General features: G+C 38.5%; 2 protein-coding genes and 1 non-coding gene across 6 annotated transcripts in view; 1 reads left to right on the forward strand and 2 right to left on the reverse strand.

The window, feature by feature from the left end:
- Positions 1 to 6,099, reverse strand: part of LOC111328267 (uncharacterized) — a 47,586-nt gene extending 41,487 nt beyond the window's left edge. The window contains exons 1-3 of one of the 4 annotated variants that reach the window (XR_002694605.2): positions 5,956 to 6,090; positions 2,459 to 2,552; positions 936 to 1,511 (exon numbers count right to left, since the gene is read on the reverse strand). Coding sequence is in view for 1 of the 4 variants with exons in the window: in XM_088740351.1 (XP_088596477.1) it covers positions 5,176 to 5,232 (57 nt within the window). In the remaining 3 variants the exon portion in view is untranslated. Of the gene's footprint in view, positions 1 to 935; positions 1,512 to 2,458; positions 2,661 to 5,175; positions 5,299 to 5,955 lie in introns of those variants that run through there. The other 3 variants (XR_015993759.1, XR_015993761.1, XM_088740351.1) reach the window with 3 other exon arrangements.
- A 604-nt stretch (positions 6,100 to 6,703) lies between these two features.
- On the forward strand, positions 6,704 to 11,623 carry LOC111328245 (uncharacterized). The gene has a single exon (XR_015993763.1). It is a non-coding gene; the product is annotated as an uncharacterized LOC111328245 (transcript).
- Positions 11,624 to 12,867: 1,244 nt separating this feature from the next.
- On the reverse strand, positions 12,868 to 15,646 carry LOC111328263 (uncharacterized). Its single transcript, XM_022932657.2, has 3 exons — positions 15,449 to 15,646; positions 14,402 to 14,457; positions 12,868 to 13,145 (listed from the first exon to the last, which is right to left on the reverse strand). Exons 1-3 carry the CDS (start codon positions 15,551 to 15,553, stop codon positions 13,052 to 13,054), a joined length of 255 nt encoding a protein of 84 aa, XP_022788392.1. The 5' UTR covers positions 15,554 to 15,646; the 3' UTR covers positions 12,868 to 13,051.
- Positions 15,647 to 15,862: the final 216 nt, after the last annotated feature.

Consider the following 15,862-nt stretch of genomic DNA (forward strand, 5'->3'; position numbering starts at 1 on the left):
GCAAACGCTAGTAAACGCAAACTTTTTTATGCGTTTAGGCCTTCCGTCCACACGAAGACGATGAAAACGCTCACCGTAAACGCATAAATTCGAAAACGCTCTTCAAAGTGGATAATTTGAAAACGCCGTTTATGCGTCTTCGTGTAGACGGCCGTAAATGTACATTTTCGTAAACGCTGTGAAAACGCTGACGTCAGATGTCAGCGCCAGTCTCTTTAATCAAGTGCGTTTCCAACATGGCGTACACACGAGTGTTGAGCTGTGTCGTGCTTGCGCTTATTTCAAGCATAATTGCGAGCATTCAATTGAATCATGCAATAATCGATATACAGGAAAACTACAAAAGAAGAAGACTAAACCTCTCAAGATTGTTATTCACAACTACAAGCAGTTTTACTCGAGTAAAACGACTTAGATGCAGACGTGAGAGCAAAGAGAGAAGATTCTGGACCAGACCAGGTCGACATTATCATTATTATTATTATTCATATTTTCTTTAGGAATGAACACTAAGGACTACAAGTACAAGTGGGGCGGAGAGGACTGGACCGACTAGGCCGTGTTACTAATGCTGAGTGAAAAGTTGTTCGAATAAAGCATCCAGGCCGATATCATCATTATCATACGAAACACGTCTTGGAACTAACGACTCCAACACAGAAAATTCCCTTTACCCCTGCTGAGGAATGGGGAAGACATATGTTGTTGACAATCGACATTCCGTTGGCCGTTATTAACGCACGCGTTTGATATGCACGAACGGCTTGCTGTGCGGTAGCCAAGGAAACTGGGTCTACCGCACGAAATCGAGACTCCCTTGGTGACTTACCAGCGAAAACAAAAATCGAGACCTTTTTTTTTTGCTCCGGCTGGTTGATCTGCATCTGCTCGTTCTATAATATCTTGAACAATATTTCAGAATCAAAGAGGAGATATTTGGATTGTGTATGTTTTATTTAGAACATTTTCGGGTTAACAAGCACAGAACTAAAGTTGTTATCTCGTAACCTGACTTTGTTTTGATCTGGTCTTTGCTATGAGATGAAATAAATTCAAAGGTACCTGCACCAATGCAGCTAAACGCACAAACTACTTTTGTAATGCATATTAGGTTAGGGTTAGTTTTGCTGGCCAATCAGCTACAAACAAAAAAATTCAGTCACAAGTTGATGACACAATCGTTTTCACAACAGTTTACTGGGTTTATCTCCAGTGAGCGAGAAGAAAAAAGATCCGTTCCTGCCGATATCAACACTTACAAACAGCGACAGCAAAAATGACTAAAAATCCAAGCGACATTACGACTATGCCAAATGGTAAGGCAGCCTCTTTGTCGCTAAACTGATAGTGAGGCTCATCATGACCAAAACTAGAGCCGAGATCGTAATGGGGAGTCACGAAATACCCTGTGAGGGAAATACCTCCCAAAGAAAAGCAAACGAGCCCAAACAGAAGACATGGTGTCACACGTTGTTTCATTTCTTCATTCTCGGGCATCTTGACCTCGAAATCTGTTGGTGAGAAAGGCTCCCTTTCATTCCTGCTATACGATATTCATTGTTGTTTACAAGTAATTTCAGGGAGTTTATACAAGCACTGTGGATCTTGGACAATTCTACCTAAGTGAAAAACATTTCTGAAACCGTTGGATTCAGCGCACTGATGGAATCCGAAGGTTTGAGGTCCGACTCCACCTGAGAACTCGGAATTATTCTTTGTCCCACGCTTGTGACAAAACAAAATATGTCACTTTCTCTTTAACAAATGGTAAACACCACAGCGTACACTATTGAGTTATGGATGCACGCGGGAGGTTGCTAAGCACGAAAGAAGCGTAAGAGTCGCTCGAGGCGACAGCCGAGAGCGACTCTAGCTTCTTGAGTGCTTAGCAAACCTCCCAAGTGCATCCATAACTCAATAGTGTACGCTGTGGTGTTTACCATTTGTTTTATAACATAACATTGATACATTGTAGCTAAAGAGTTCCCGTTTATTTAACAAATCTTACGCGACCAGAAAAAACAAGCGCGCGCGGAAAAATAGTCTTTGCATTTGCTCACGTCAGCAGCGTACACCCATGGGCAAATGGGGAACGCTAAATTGACCAATCAGAGCGCGCGCTTTACTTTGGTTATGTTATAATTATCTTTACTGCGCTCAAAGTCTACCTCCTTCTACCCGAATCCTTGCATCTCGTCAAAGTAAGTCGTCGTTTCTTCGACTGGCCAGGTTTGATACAGAGTGAGAAAGGACGGTGAGGCGAGCGATCAAAGATAGGATAATAATTTCTGTTGCCCTACCCCATCCCCTCACCTTCCTTTTGACTGTCACCCACCCCCTGGTACAAATTTCTTTCACTGCTGTAAAAAGATGGCAGCTATAATTTTCACCAAGAAAATACTGAGTACTAGCTCGCTAAAGTAACGCCTACATCGACAAGAAAAAAAATAATTCTCACCTTGAACTAAAGAGAGTGCTGGTATTACAAATCAACAATTAGATTCAGGAACTGTTTCGTTGCAGTTTCTTTCCCTCTGTTCAAAGGTTCCAGGCTGGAAAAAAAAAAGAATGAATGAATAAATCATTAAATAAATTCACGAAGAATAAAAGTACAATACTTCCCTTTCAGTGCTCCTCCTAATTTTTACGAATTCTTGTCCCTGTGGGTAGGACGCAGCTATGACATTGAGTAACGGTTAATGAGTTGAGAATATAGAGGAGATACCTTTCTTTTCTTATTGCAGAGGGAATTTTGAACTAGAAATACCTCTGCTGTAGAAACCCCACAGCTTTTTTAAAATCTTAGTAAAACTGTTATTTAAAGGGAGGAAAATGTCATCATTGTTAGGGTCCCCACGAATCGAGATACCAGAATTCGTAAAATGTTTTCAGCTAGGGGGGTGGGAAAGGAAAAGACTCAAATGTTGTTCTCACTTTAAATCTTGTCTCTCTTCTTGGAAATATTTAAGGTCAATTCCGCTTTGGAAGCTTAATGAATTACGACCTAACAAACTCTTCCCTGTGAGAGAGAATGAAACTATTGATCTCAGCAGAAGCACGATGTCTCAGTTAGTACGCTATTCTAAAACTGTGCTCTCCTAAGAGCGACTTTCTGTCAATACCACGGATATAGGTGTGCAAGATGGAAAAATCGAAATCTCCCAAACTTTGTCGCACTAAAGCCCTTGTGAAACTATTTTAGAAAATGCAAGATTCAGTTTCTTGTGATTGATATTTTCCAAAAAAATAATTTTTTTTTAATTTTCACCACCGAAAGGCCCTTAAACCTCCGAAAAATGTGCTTCGCATCCTCGCGTGGTGAAAAGAAACGAAATCAAATACCATGACTATTGCGGTATAAGATGATTTTATGACCCTTCCTTTGTACGAAAACGTTGTTGTAATTTCAAAAGATTCCAATCTGAATTTTTATTTTTTTCAAAATCACCCTCCAAAACAGTTTCATCGCGACTATCAATTTTGCCATTTTTCAACGGCAAAAAAACCCTTCCTGGTACATGGCTTTCGTTGTGCAAATGCTATTCCAGTGAAAGAGCAATCCTTTTTCTTTTAATTTATGAAATAAAATTTGGGGACAATTCAAACACCAAGGTTTGAGAACTGAAAATATCAACGGTACTTGCATGAAATTTACAACTTTTGAACTTGCGGTTGCAATGACGAATACAAGCAGTACAAGAGTGAACTTGGACAGCAGTTTTTAAAAATACTTCGAGAATTCGATCCTTTTCCACTAGTTGAAAAACTAAACAAACGATTACGACTTCGTAGTGGCAATTATCTGAAAGGAAAAGTATTTTTATTGCGTGAAATTGAGCTGTAAACCTCTTGACAACCCTTCCCGTACCTGCGCATTTGTTTACTTTGAAGCCTGGCTTGTACCAATTATCTAAATATGAAAAGTATTCATCAAAATGTTCGTATTTCGTCTAAAAGTTGGTACAGGGAAGGTACGGGAGTGTTGTCAAGAGGTACGGGAAGTATTGTCAAGAGGTTTACACCTCAATTTCGCGCAATAAAAATGCTTTTTCTTTCAGATAATTGCCACTACGAAGACATAATCGTTTGTTTAGTTTTTAACTACGGGAAAAAGATCGAATTCTCGAAGTATTTAATCTGCTGTCTGCTGCTCCCATACAAATTTTTAAAATTACTTATTTAAACTCTACCGAAATAAGAATTCTTTTATTGATCATTTTAAGATTTGTAAAACCTTCTAGTTTTATTCGAAGTTAATAAATTAATATCGTCATATTAGTCGTTCATTATATAAATTTAGTTGGTAGATTATTCTGATAGTTAATTAATTTGATCGTTACGTTTTATTACTTTTAATTGTAGGAGGGTCATTAGGAAAACTATACTAGGTGACAAGTAATCAATATGTTTTACCCTCGTTAAATAAAGTTCTCTTCTTATTATTTTTCGAAAGAAATCGTACAAGCAATGATGGAAGAATAGGACAAACATTTACTTACCTCATATACATATATTGTTGAAAAACGACCAAAATCGCTCAGCTAAACTAGATTGCGTGACGTCCTCTTTGATTAAACCCGGTAGGTGGGTGGAGGGGGGGGGGGGTTGGGCTTGGTCTTGGGCTTGGGTCTTAAGCAGACAAAAAAATTCCCTAGTAAATCCCGTAAACACCAAAAAAAAAAAACTGAGTAGGGTTTTCGAAAAAAGAAAAACAAACAAAATCAATCTTGGGACAGGAGCCGATCTCCTGTTGGGAATTAACATAGTGACGCTGATTCATCTTAACGCAACCCTCGTGCGGACAAGAAAACATAGCGCTAAGGTCTCGGTCCTTTTCCTTCTCACGGGTTTTGGCTTATCGACCGTCTGAGATACCTACACACCTTTTTTAAAGCGATTATGGGATTTACCTGGGAATGTCTTTGTCTGCTTTGGACCCAAGCCCAAGCCCAAGCCCAAACCCAAGCCCAACCCCCCCCCTCCCCCTCCACCCCCTTACCTGGGTCTAGTCAAAGACAATGTCACGCAATCTAGTTTAGCTAAGGGACTTTGGCCCTATTTCCAAGCAAATTATAAGTTTTTTGCTTCCAAACGCAAAATCAAAGAATGTTGATGTTGGAATTATCATTTAATTAGTTGGTATAGACCCTAACTGTTACTACAACTGCATGCTACCTGACGTTCTCCAAGTAGGGACAAGTAAAGAGCTTTGTGTCGTCCTTTGATGTTCATCACCTCAATGTCAAAATGGAATGCAGCATGGAAACACTTAGCTGTCGCATTTTACCTGACTTGTGCGTGTCACATAAGTTGAAAGTGTCGCCAAAAAATTGGGTGCCTTCGTCCCACCTTCTCTAACACAACTGCGCAAACATTTTCGTGCGCGATTTACTCTTCAGCGGCCATAATATCTTCGTCTAAAATAGTCTCACATGGGCCTTAATGTGACAAAGTTTGGGAGATTTCGATTTTTCCATCTTGCACACCTACCGTGGTAGTTACAGAAAGTCGCTCTTAAAGACAAAGTTCCTGTCTGCTGCGAAAAACTTCTAATAAAGAATTTTAAGACTGAAATGACCAAGAAATGCTTCGAGTCAAAAGCTACAGTCAAAGAAAAGCTAGATTTGTTGTTGAAGGCGAAATAAGTAAGAATTTCTCACTAATTGAATCGTTATTGACTTCGCGGTCACAAAATTTCGTAGCCCAAGCTTAACACTTCAAGAAAGCAATACATTTAGACGAAGAGGACGATGTTGCAATGCGGCTTGTAAACAAATATGACTCGGTCGAGATCGAGCTTTTGCTTTCATGGTATAAATCAGTCTCACTGTTACATCTAAATAGTGCACTTCAACTTTGCAACGATGGCTTGAAACACCGACTTAGAGTCTCCTCAAGGTTTGGAGTTTGAGTTGAAGTGACTCCCGAAGTATTCAGAGGATACGAGGAACTCACCTTCTTCAGACTTCTTCAGAGTGTCGACTTCCTTGTCAAAGACTCGAAATGAAAGGCAGAAGAAATGCATTAAGTTTCGCTTCAGCGATTACACCAGTCTCCTTCGCAGCCGTCTTTCGGAATGTCACGCAACGCTTCCCTGAAAGACGGCTGCGAAGGAGACTGCGATTACGGATCAATATGGATTTGTTATTCAATATTTACGGCGAGGGAACATCATGATCAGCAGTATTCTTGTTTATTCTGAAGGAAAAATCGCATTAATCCTAAATAATAATGAAAAGAATTATCACAATTAGCAATTTTACACTCAATGAATATTAAGGAAACATTTGATCACCAAGCTACGACGGTTTCCCATGACTCTCCTGGATAATAGAGCCTAATGTCATAATTGTAGGCAATAGAGTATTATATGTCAGAATAATTAACAATTATTCCACGAGTGCACGTTGGATATGAGATGATAGATAGCCAACGAGGCGCGTAGCGCCAAGTTGGCTATAATCCTCTCATATCCAACAAGCGAGGGTGGAATAATTGTGTTATTTAAAAATCGCCCCTAAGGTACTAGACAAATCTTCTCAACTTTATTTTGAAGGAAGAAACCGAATGTTACAATGTACAGATATTAGATTATGGTATATTGGCTCATATACCATAATGGCTAAGCCAATCAATAGTCTTGAATTGCATTATCCAATGATCCAGTTTTTAATAATTGATGTTATTCGCCTCACAAATTGGTGAAGGAATTACCGGGATGTCGTGGTTACTATCAACACACTTGATCCTGGGTCGATTTGTATACACAGGATGAAACTAGATACGAATATTTTGAATTATATCACAGCCAGACAAAAGATAAGAAAATAAAAAAAAAAGTTAACCCAGATCGGTGGCTAGATGCGGATCTATGTCGTTTCGATCATACATTCCATCTCCTAAGGACTAAACGAGAACGTACAGGACTGTGATAAGAAAATGTCAGCGTCTTCGTGGTCTTGGAGGTCAACTGGTTTATCGTTATACTCTATATTTCCTGTTCATTTGATGCAAGCAGAGACACAGCGCTTACATGTCAATCATAACTGTTTGTGCGAGGAAAAACTTTATGGATCATGGACTGAACTACATCGATGAGGACTGAGTGAATGCAACAAGTTGAATAAGAACAGATAGCAGTTCGCTGTAGACTATCCGCCTTTCACACTACCTAAGAAAAACTTTATGGATCATGGACTGAACTACATCGATGAGGACAGAGTGAGTGCAACAAGTTGAATAAGAACAGATAGCAGTTCGCTGTAGACTATCCGCCTTTCATACTACCTATTTCCAAATGCTATTTCTGCCTCATAAACTAAAGCATAAATACATATTTTATTTACCCTCTAATTTCAAGCTACCTTTATCACATAATTCGTAACTGGTTAGATAACTATCTCCGTCGGAATTCAAGGCTGCCCAATTACTGTTTAGTTCAACTCTTGGGAATCGTTGTAGTTGATGAGCGCTTTCTTACCTTTTTTTTTTTTTTTTTTTTTTTTTTTTTTTTTTTTTTACCAAACTAGCCTAGGGCGAGAACTTTACTGCAAGGATCATCAACATGAGTCCAGTCCATCGTATTAAACTTCATCTGTCATCCGAGCTAGAAAGCTTATCTGATAAATTGTCTGGCCACTCCTTATCAAAGAACATTCCAGCTCACACAGAGCGACTGTTTTACCACAAATCAGCTCTCTGTCTCGTAGCTTTCTGCTCCGATATGTCCTCGATAGTAACAGCCGTGTTTAAATCAACCATCGGCTTACTGGTGAACAAAGGCAGAGATAAAGTGGCGGAGAAGCTCAAAGATGGCGATGTTACAGATAAAAAAATTCGTGGCTTAATCGTGCGCGAAATCGACGATGTCGAGTCGAAGTTGGATGGCTTAGCAAGGAAAGATTTACTCGCAAGTATCAGCTTCTTTGAGGAAGGAATTGAGTTGTTATATGAAGTTTTTGAAGAAGCAAGGTCCATACGCGAGCCTGACGAGACATCGGCGGTTACTGCTGATGCAAGTTCTGTCGTTGAGAGAATGAAAAACTTGGATCTTGCAGAACTGGATGAATCAGCTGCACAGAAGCTTTCTGAGGCAAAGACGAGATTTGAAAAGGCGAGAATCGACGCAACAAGGGCCTTTGCTAACGAGGCTTTAACCATTTCTGATCGCATTCTAGCGATGCAGTATCGAGTTATGGCGATTATTTTAAAGACAGTCCGTCGAACGCATTAGCACCATGCAGAGTTTGTATCAAAGAACTAAATTCTCTGCCAGCGGTACAGAACATTTTCAATGTTCAGTTGAAGACAGGCATCCAGGTAGTAAGAGGTTTCCTCAGTAGAAAAGAGAGAAGGAAGAATGTTGTCGAAGTCTGTCACGTAAATCGTGTCATCTACGATGTCACGCGAACTGTTGGTGAAGACACACACTTATGGATCTGGCCTCCTGTTGATATTGGAGAAAACAAAATCGATCCATTGTCTGACACAAGAGTAACTAAAGTATTAGTTGAACAAGGCATGGAGCACTGTTGTGTTACTCCATGGTCATTTGGTCAGGAGGGTGAAGAGTGGCACAAGTTGAAGGAGCCGACAGGTATTGCTACAAACTCCAGCGGAGAATTCTTTGTAGCTGACGGTGAAAACTTAAAGATGTTTGAAAGTAGCGGTAAGTTTGTGAAACATATCATTCTCCCTTTCGATGACACAGTTACTGTGAACGCAAAGCTACGCATATGTGATGTGGCCTTAGACATGAGCGACAACATTTTCAAACTGGGCCAACTGGAGAAGCCTGGGACTGAGAAATCTTTGTGGGTGCTTTATAAACTTAGTTAAGCCGCTGAACCAAGGACTGTCAGTTAGTGCAGGCAAAGTAGTGGTACATAGTGAGCAATTGAAGATCGTAGTGCCGCTTGGTCAGCTTGTCCTGGCCACCAGCCGCCGCGTGGTGGTATATGACACAGATGGAAATTTTGTTCACAGTTTTGGAGAAGATATGCACAACTCGTTGTATATTACTGTTTGCAATGATGGCGATGTTCTAGATTTGACCGCTTCCTGTGTTCGCATATTTAGTGATGAAGGCGACTACCTAAACAAGTTTCAACTGCAGAGTAATGACTGTATTTACTCACGCATTACGTTTCACCCAGGAGGTGAACATGTCGTCATCGCTGGTTGTGAAAGCGAGAAAAATCTCTTGCATGTAGAAATATACGCTAAAGATGGTGAGTTTGTTCGCAGTGCACAAATCCAAATTGATGGAATATGTGAAGTACGAGATATTATAGTAACTAACGAGGGACGCATTGCTGTTTTAACTAAAATCAGGAAAGAGGCATGTTTGAATTTTAGGGTAAATGTTTTTTAATTTTTTTTTCTTGTTCACTTGTTTTCCAAACTGTCACGAACAATTGTTTGCCTCCAATCAAGTACTAGTCAAGGTTATCATTTTTTTTGGTAACTTCTAAACTATACTTTAAGTTAAAATTTTATTCTATTAAGATTGTGAGGTTTTACTTTTGACAGGTATTCCACAAGTCAGAAGCAAGCTACTATAGGTTAAATGTTGCTTTATTTTCAGAGATTTCTGAATTCTTGATGGCCGTATTCTGTACTCTCTTTGTTACATTAACTTTTCAAGGTGGGGGGAGTCAGTCTCGAACCAAACCATTTTAATGGGTATTTTAAACTTTGGATGATGCATTTCTAATTTTCTGATTGGCACACTCAACTCTGGTCATCAGCTCATAATCTGAGTCACCTAACATGAAAATGCATATTTACCAGAAACAATATGCAAATGTTTAGGATTTAATGACAATTAATCCATGTGTGCTTATTGGATATGATTTGTCATAGCCAACTTGGCACTATGCATCTCCTTGGTTATCTACCATCTCATGTCTTATGTGCACTCATGGAATAATTGTTAAATATTTCTCAGTATTGCTAAGCCATGCACCTTGCTTTTTATTACTTATTGAAGCCATCAAGTACAGCAAGTTCTGAATAAGGAATCTCACTAATGTGCAACACATCAACAGCGTCTATTTTACGGTTTCAAAAGGTGTGCATGTGAATGTTGTTGATTGTTTTTATTTAGGGATTGGGGTTATGGCACTATTAGGAATAGCATTCCAATTTTTTTCTGGCATTCTAATTGATAGGTATAACATTTACCTTGTTGTATATTAAATTATTAGTTGTTCTGCACTCTGCTGATGTAAAGTTAGCTCAAATTAGTAGGGCCAAACATACTTAGCAACTGCTTAGAGACTGGGTACAAGAGGGACAAACACTCTTTCTCAGCTGCTATTCTTTATTGTAAGTATTGTTTTCTTTTACTAAAATACAAGGGAAGTGTTGTGATTCAGGAATTGCATCTTACAGAATTTTTAGGCAGCTTTCCTCTTTTCTTGTTTAGACCCTAATGTCTTCAGTTTTTGCATTTTAATGTTGGCAATAAAGTAACTTTGCCAATTCCATTTTGACAGATGACTCCTACAATGTTATTTTAAGCTGAAACTTGGTTGGAATAAGTTGGTGCAAAAAGTTGGTAGATTCCAAGTCCAATATTCTCTGGTGATCTTTACAACCCTCATTTTCAAATCTAGATGTGAAAATTACTAGGTGATTATATTGTTATTGCAATGAATCCAAGTTCTAACACGCCAACAAAAGATTCTGGGTAGTAATGTTTTTCAGGATTCATTGCATTAAGGTTTGAATTTGAGAACAAAGAAGGGGTTTCTTCTCAAAACTTCATTTTTAAATGGTAAACATCATGTTCAACAGAAATCTTAAATGTTGAAAATAACAGTTGAATTTTGGCAGGAATTCACTGCCACACATGTAATGATTTAACAATTAGTTCATACGTCAGCATGCGTTCATCGAGATATGAAGCACTTGGGAAGTTTGGAGAGCACAAAATATGCATAAGAGTTGCTCGAGGCATAGCTGAGAGCAACTCTAGCTTCTTGAGTGCTCTCCAAACTTTCCAAGTGCTTCATATCTCAATGAACACACAGCTGACGTATGAACCAATTGTTTTATAACATTTTCAACGCTGTAGTTTATGTATAAAGGGCAGAAATTTCCTCCTACGCTTCAAGGCATTGTTTATTTTGTTTCGAAAAGTATTTCGCTATGCTTCAATGATCTTGTCTCTGATTGGTCAACAACTGACAGGTGAATTCAAGCATGGAAATGAAGTTAGAGTTGTGAAACGAGATAAAACCGTTGATTGTTCTGTTTTCCCTTTCTCTGGGTTCTTTCTCGGGAGTTAAAAAGTTCATTCCCAAAGAAAAAGTAGCAGCTCTTCATCGGCTTGTTTGCTTATTGCCATATCTAATGTAACTTTTTTGCAGAAGTTTTTCTCGTTTTTTAATGAAAAATGCTGAAGTCACTTGCGTGAAAAAATTTTTTTCTTGAGAGATTTGTTTGTTGACGTCATGAGCATGCACAATAGGAATATGAAGCACGCTTGCGCAATTGAATTTGATTAGACAAACTTACTAGCCATGTTATAATTATAACTGTAATTACCTTCATAAACCTTCATTTAGAGATTATAGTCACAATTAAATGAATAAAACCATTTGTATAATTTTAAAAAGGCATGCTTTACATCAGCATCTGGAATTTATTGAACATTTCTATGAGTACTAGTATTGGTTAACCCATTAATAGCCGCAGCTTTTGTGAAAAACTGTGTTTTGAAGCTAGTTGGGCAGATTTTGGGTCACTGTTGTGGTTTTAAAAGTTCAAACTTACCACAAACCCATTGACAGCTTGTACACTCGACGGCCTTTCAATCCAAAGGCAAAATGGCAGCCTGAAAATCACGGGCACACACAGAAAGCAAAATTTTGAGATAGTTTCTGGGTTGAAAAGTAATGCCACACTTACGACTTTTACTTTTCTCTCTTTCTCCTGCCCTTTTTTTCCCCTTTCCTTGCCTGAAGTTTTTCCTCACTTGCTGGAAATTTAGTAGGCTTCATTTTGATGTAGAGGTTTTTTAGGAAACTACTCATTATTTTCAAACCACATGCTCAGAAAGGTAGGTGGGTAATGGAACAAGATTTTCGTCAAAATTTTCAGATCAAAGTTTACATGGTTTTTTGGCTATTTCTCCAATCTCCTTCACTCGATTGCGCTCATTCTGGGATTGTTTGTAAGATATTTTCAACCTGTTCAAGTACGTGCTCAAAGTCGTGCTCCAGGGTTAAAAGTGATGACGTCACAACGCGTAGAAAGGGTGTGGGTCCACATGGGCGCTTACGGGCACACTGGATGTCAATAGGTTAATCCTGAAAAATAGATTTTTCCAAAAAAACTTGGTTCTTTGTTAAAAATCAATTTTAATTTTGTTTTGGTTTACCATTTTGTAAAATTTTGCTTATGCACTGTTGTATAGTAGCTATTCCAGTTTGGTCAAATTAAATTTTTTCACATGGTGTGAAAATTGTTACTGTGTAACAATAAACCACTGTTGTGTAGTAACCTATTTAATTGTCAGTGTAGAGAGCAGAAAAATGAAATATAAAAAAAATTTCCATGGGGGATAAACTTGAAATTATGCATCACTGAAGGGATAAATTGATCCACAGCAGTGGAATCTCACTTAAAGAATGCTCATGAAAATGAGAAGCTGTCCGGTTGAATTTTAATTTCTGACCACAAGTGTCTGCCTATGGGTGTTTATGAAAAACCCATAGTCTGTGTGTGTGTGAAATACTAATTGATACCATTGCACTATTTCCAGGCAGGCTGCCAACCACGAGAATAATGTGCCACCCTCTTTAAGCTGATTGTTATGATTCAATACTAGAGAAGAACACAAAGACAGAGACACAAATGTAAAATGACCAGTTTATTACAATTGCCACAGTTAAGAAGCCTTGCTAACATCTCAAGCAGTAACTATTTAATGCACACAGATATTTTCACAAATTTTAACATTCAAAACATTTTCAACATCTCATCAAGAACTGACTCCCCATAAGCTGAAAGACTCCTTTCAATACATGAATATTACTCATGATCAGCGCTGTTTTTTAGGCATTTTGTTTGTAGCCATCATTCCAATGACTCCCAAAGTCACAAAGAATCCAACAGCACATCCATAAACCATAAACCTGCAGGGAAAACATTGTTACTTTCTTAGCGAACCCTTTAACTCCAATGAGTGACCAAGACAGAATATCTCCCTACATTATCAATACTTCATTACACCACTCAGGCAGTCAGAGGACCAATAACTAAAATCAACCAATCAAAATGCTCTATTGCTGGTCAATATTCTCTCAGTATTGGACCGAATGATACCACACTTGTGTCCCTTTGAACTTCAGTCGTATAATAAATCTCTTATTAACCAAATAATTTGAATATATCAACAAAGTTGAAATGGTAAATTGAGCATTAGCCCTTCGTCGGAGCGAATAGGACGAATAGTCTTATTAACCAAGCTTGCTCGGGACCGTACTGGAAGAATATCGGCCCTTGGTCTTTTTTGTACAGCCCTCGCAGTGTTCGGTCCATACTGTCAAGACCTCGGGCCAATATTCTCCCAGTACGGCCCTCGCGCTTGGTTAATAAGATATATGTATCAAGCAGACAAGTCATGAGAATAAAGAGAAATATAATATAGGGGATCACCAGTTGATCCAATACCAAAGTCTCCACACCAACATTATAAGAATTGTATGGCAGAGAGTTAGGAGAATTACTATTGAGATTTTGGGAGTGAAAGGCTTAACTACAAGTCCTTTGTGCATATAGCCTGATAGCCTTTGTAGACTGAGAGACAACTCAATCTCATCAAAACACATCCATTCAGTAGTTCGTTATCCCTTGAATCAATTTCATTATGTGATTTTGTATGCATCTTTTTGAGCAAATAAGAATCAAAATACCAAAACCTGGAGAATAAACCCCAGAGAAAGGACAAAAACAGCTGCAAAAAAAAAAAAAGCAACATATTACACCACGTCTACCCTCTTCCTTCCCATCTAAACATACTGTTATGAGAATATTCCATAATTTTTTGTTGGCCTGTGACAAGTAGGAAATTTTGCATAGGCATTCCTTTGAAGGGAAAATAACAAGCCTGTGAACAACTATCTTACGAGGAAAACCCTTTCACTCCCAGAGGTAACAAAATCTAATTTCTCCTTCACATATCTATACATTTTCAAGTACAAAGGTGAGGAGAGGAAAGGAATTATCTGCCTGATTCAGTAGCAACTCTTCCAGGCTCAAATTATCAGAAATGAATAGCAGAGAGAACAGGGAATGGATATTTCAGCCATAGGAGTGGAAGAGTTAATTTCTACTTCTATCATGTGGATAAAAAATGCTGAAACCACTGTATTAAATGTAGACAATTTACCTTGTGAATGGAATTCCATATTTTCCTTTCAAATGTACAGGCAATCCATCTTTCTTCTGCAACAAAATGAGTTCGTCAGAAGACAGACAAGCCAAAAATTAAGGGAATTTACATCCCAGTGACCTTGTTAGAAACTGACTCATGCCGCAACCAAACTAAGTCAAGCACAAATGAAAACAGTGGCCTGGCTGTTACCAGTGCTTTTCTGAGCTACAAACCTGACATGCAGAGTTCTTAAGTCTTGCATCGAGGGAGAGAGTCGCATAAACAATCTCTCTATCACATTCTGAACCAGAATTTCTCAAGTATTTAAGGTTTCTGATTGAAGCTATTGCTTTTGAGATAGCAAACTGCTGCTTTACAAATTTATAGTAAATATCCCTCTGAATAAAATATACCACTTGTTGCCCTTGTGCTCCCTTTGAACATTTTCCTACAGAGGAAATTCTTGCTCAGAAAAGAGAAATGCAAGTATAACCTGCTTTATTTCTTCACAATCCCCCCCTCATCTGGTAATTGATGCTAGCAGCATCAATCAATTTTGAGGGCTCTTGGTGCACCACAGTGAACTAGTGCAACTTGGTGTGTCTTCACAATGAAAACTGACAACTACTAAATAAATGTACACCTTATATCTTACAAATCCGAATATTTCAAGATAGTAAAAGAATGTTACCAATACTCTACACTAAGAATGGCTAATTGAAACACCTTCCCTCACGAAAAAAAAAACATTTATAATACGAAAATCGATTCCTTCTTCATGATGTCGAAGAGCTTGGTTGATTATGTGCGTCACAACAATTTTCCGTGCTCGCCAACTTTGATTATCATATATACTGTAATAATATAAATAATCATATATAAAGAAAAACGCCGACGCATCCAGCTTTGCCGGCGGCGAATTTCCGAGCGAAAGACACACGATAAACGGAAAATAGCAGAGGAAGGAACACTTGAAAGATAAGCCTTCATTTATAATTTTGAGACAAGCGTAAAACACAATTTGTTCATGAATTCGATATCTACCGGCAGAAAACAATGTACCTGAAAATGTTGCTGATACAATTTGATCCTGTTTTGTCCAGTGATAGCATCTGTTAAGAGATCTTGGTGTATCCTTTGTTGGTAACCTTTCCTTGCTTCATCCATTTCCACGAAAGAACTATCAACGTAATTATATATTTGTTTCGTATAACAGGTTTAAAAGACAATATGGCCGCTCATTATATTGTCCGATAAGGACCTGGGATCAGCCTTAGAAGGGTAGACCCCAGATTTCTCACGCCCATATTCAAAGTGGCGGCCTGCACCGCCTTTTTGTCACCATAACGTCACGAGTTAAAATCTACATACCCCTTATCAAAGGTGAGTCGTATGTACCTGGTGAGTATGGTTAGCCAAATGTTGCAAAATTCAACAACTTGCATATTTATATTCAACAACTAATATTTATGCTCA

This window comes from Stylophora pistillata, chromosome 12 (assembly GCF_964205215.1).
Source record: "Stylophora pistillata chromosome 12, jaStyPist1.2, whole genome shotgun sequence".
In the NCBI taxonomy this organism is placed as follows: domain Eukaryota; kingdom Metazoa; phylum Cnidaria; class Anthozoa; order Scleractinia; family Pocilloporidae; genus Stylophora; species Stylophora pistillata.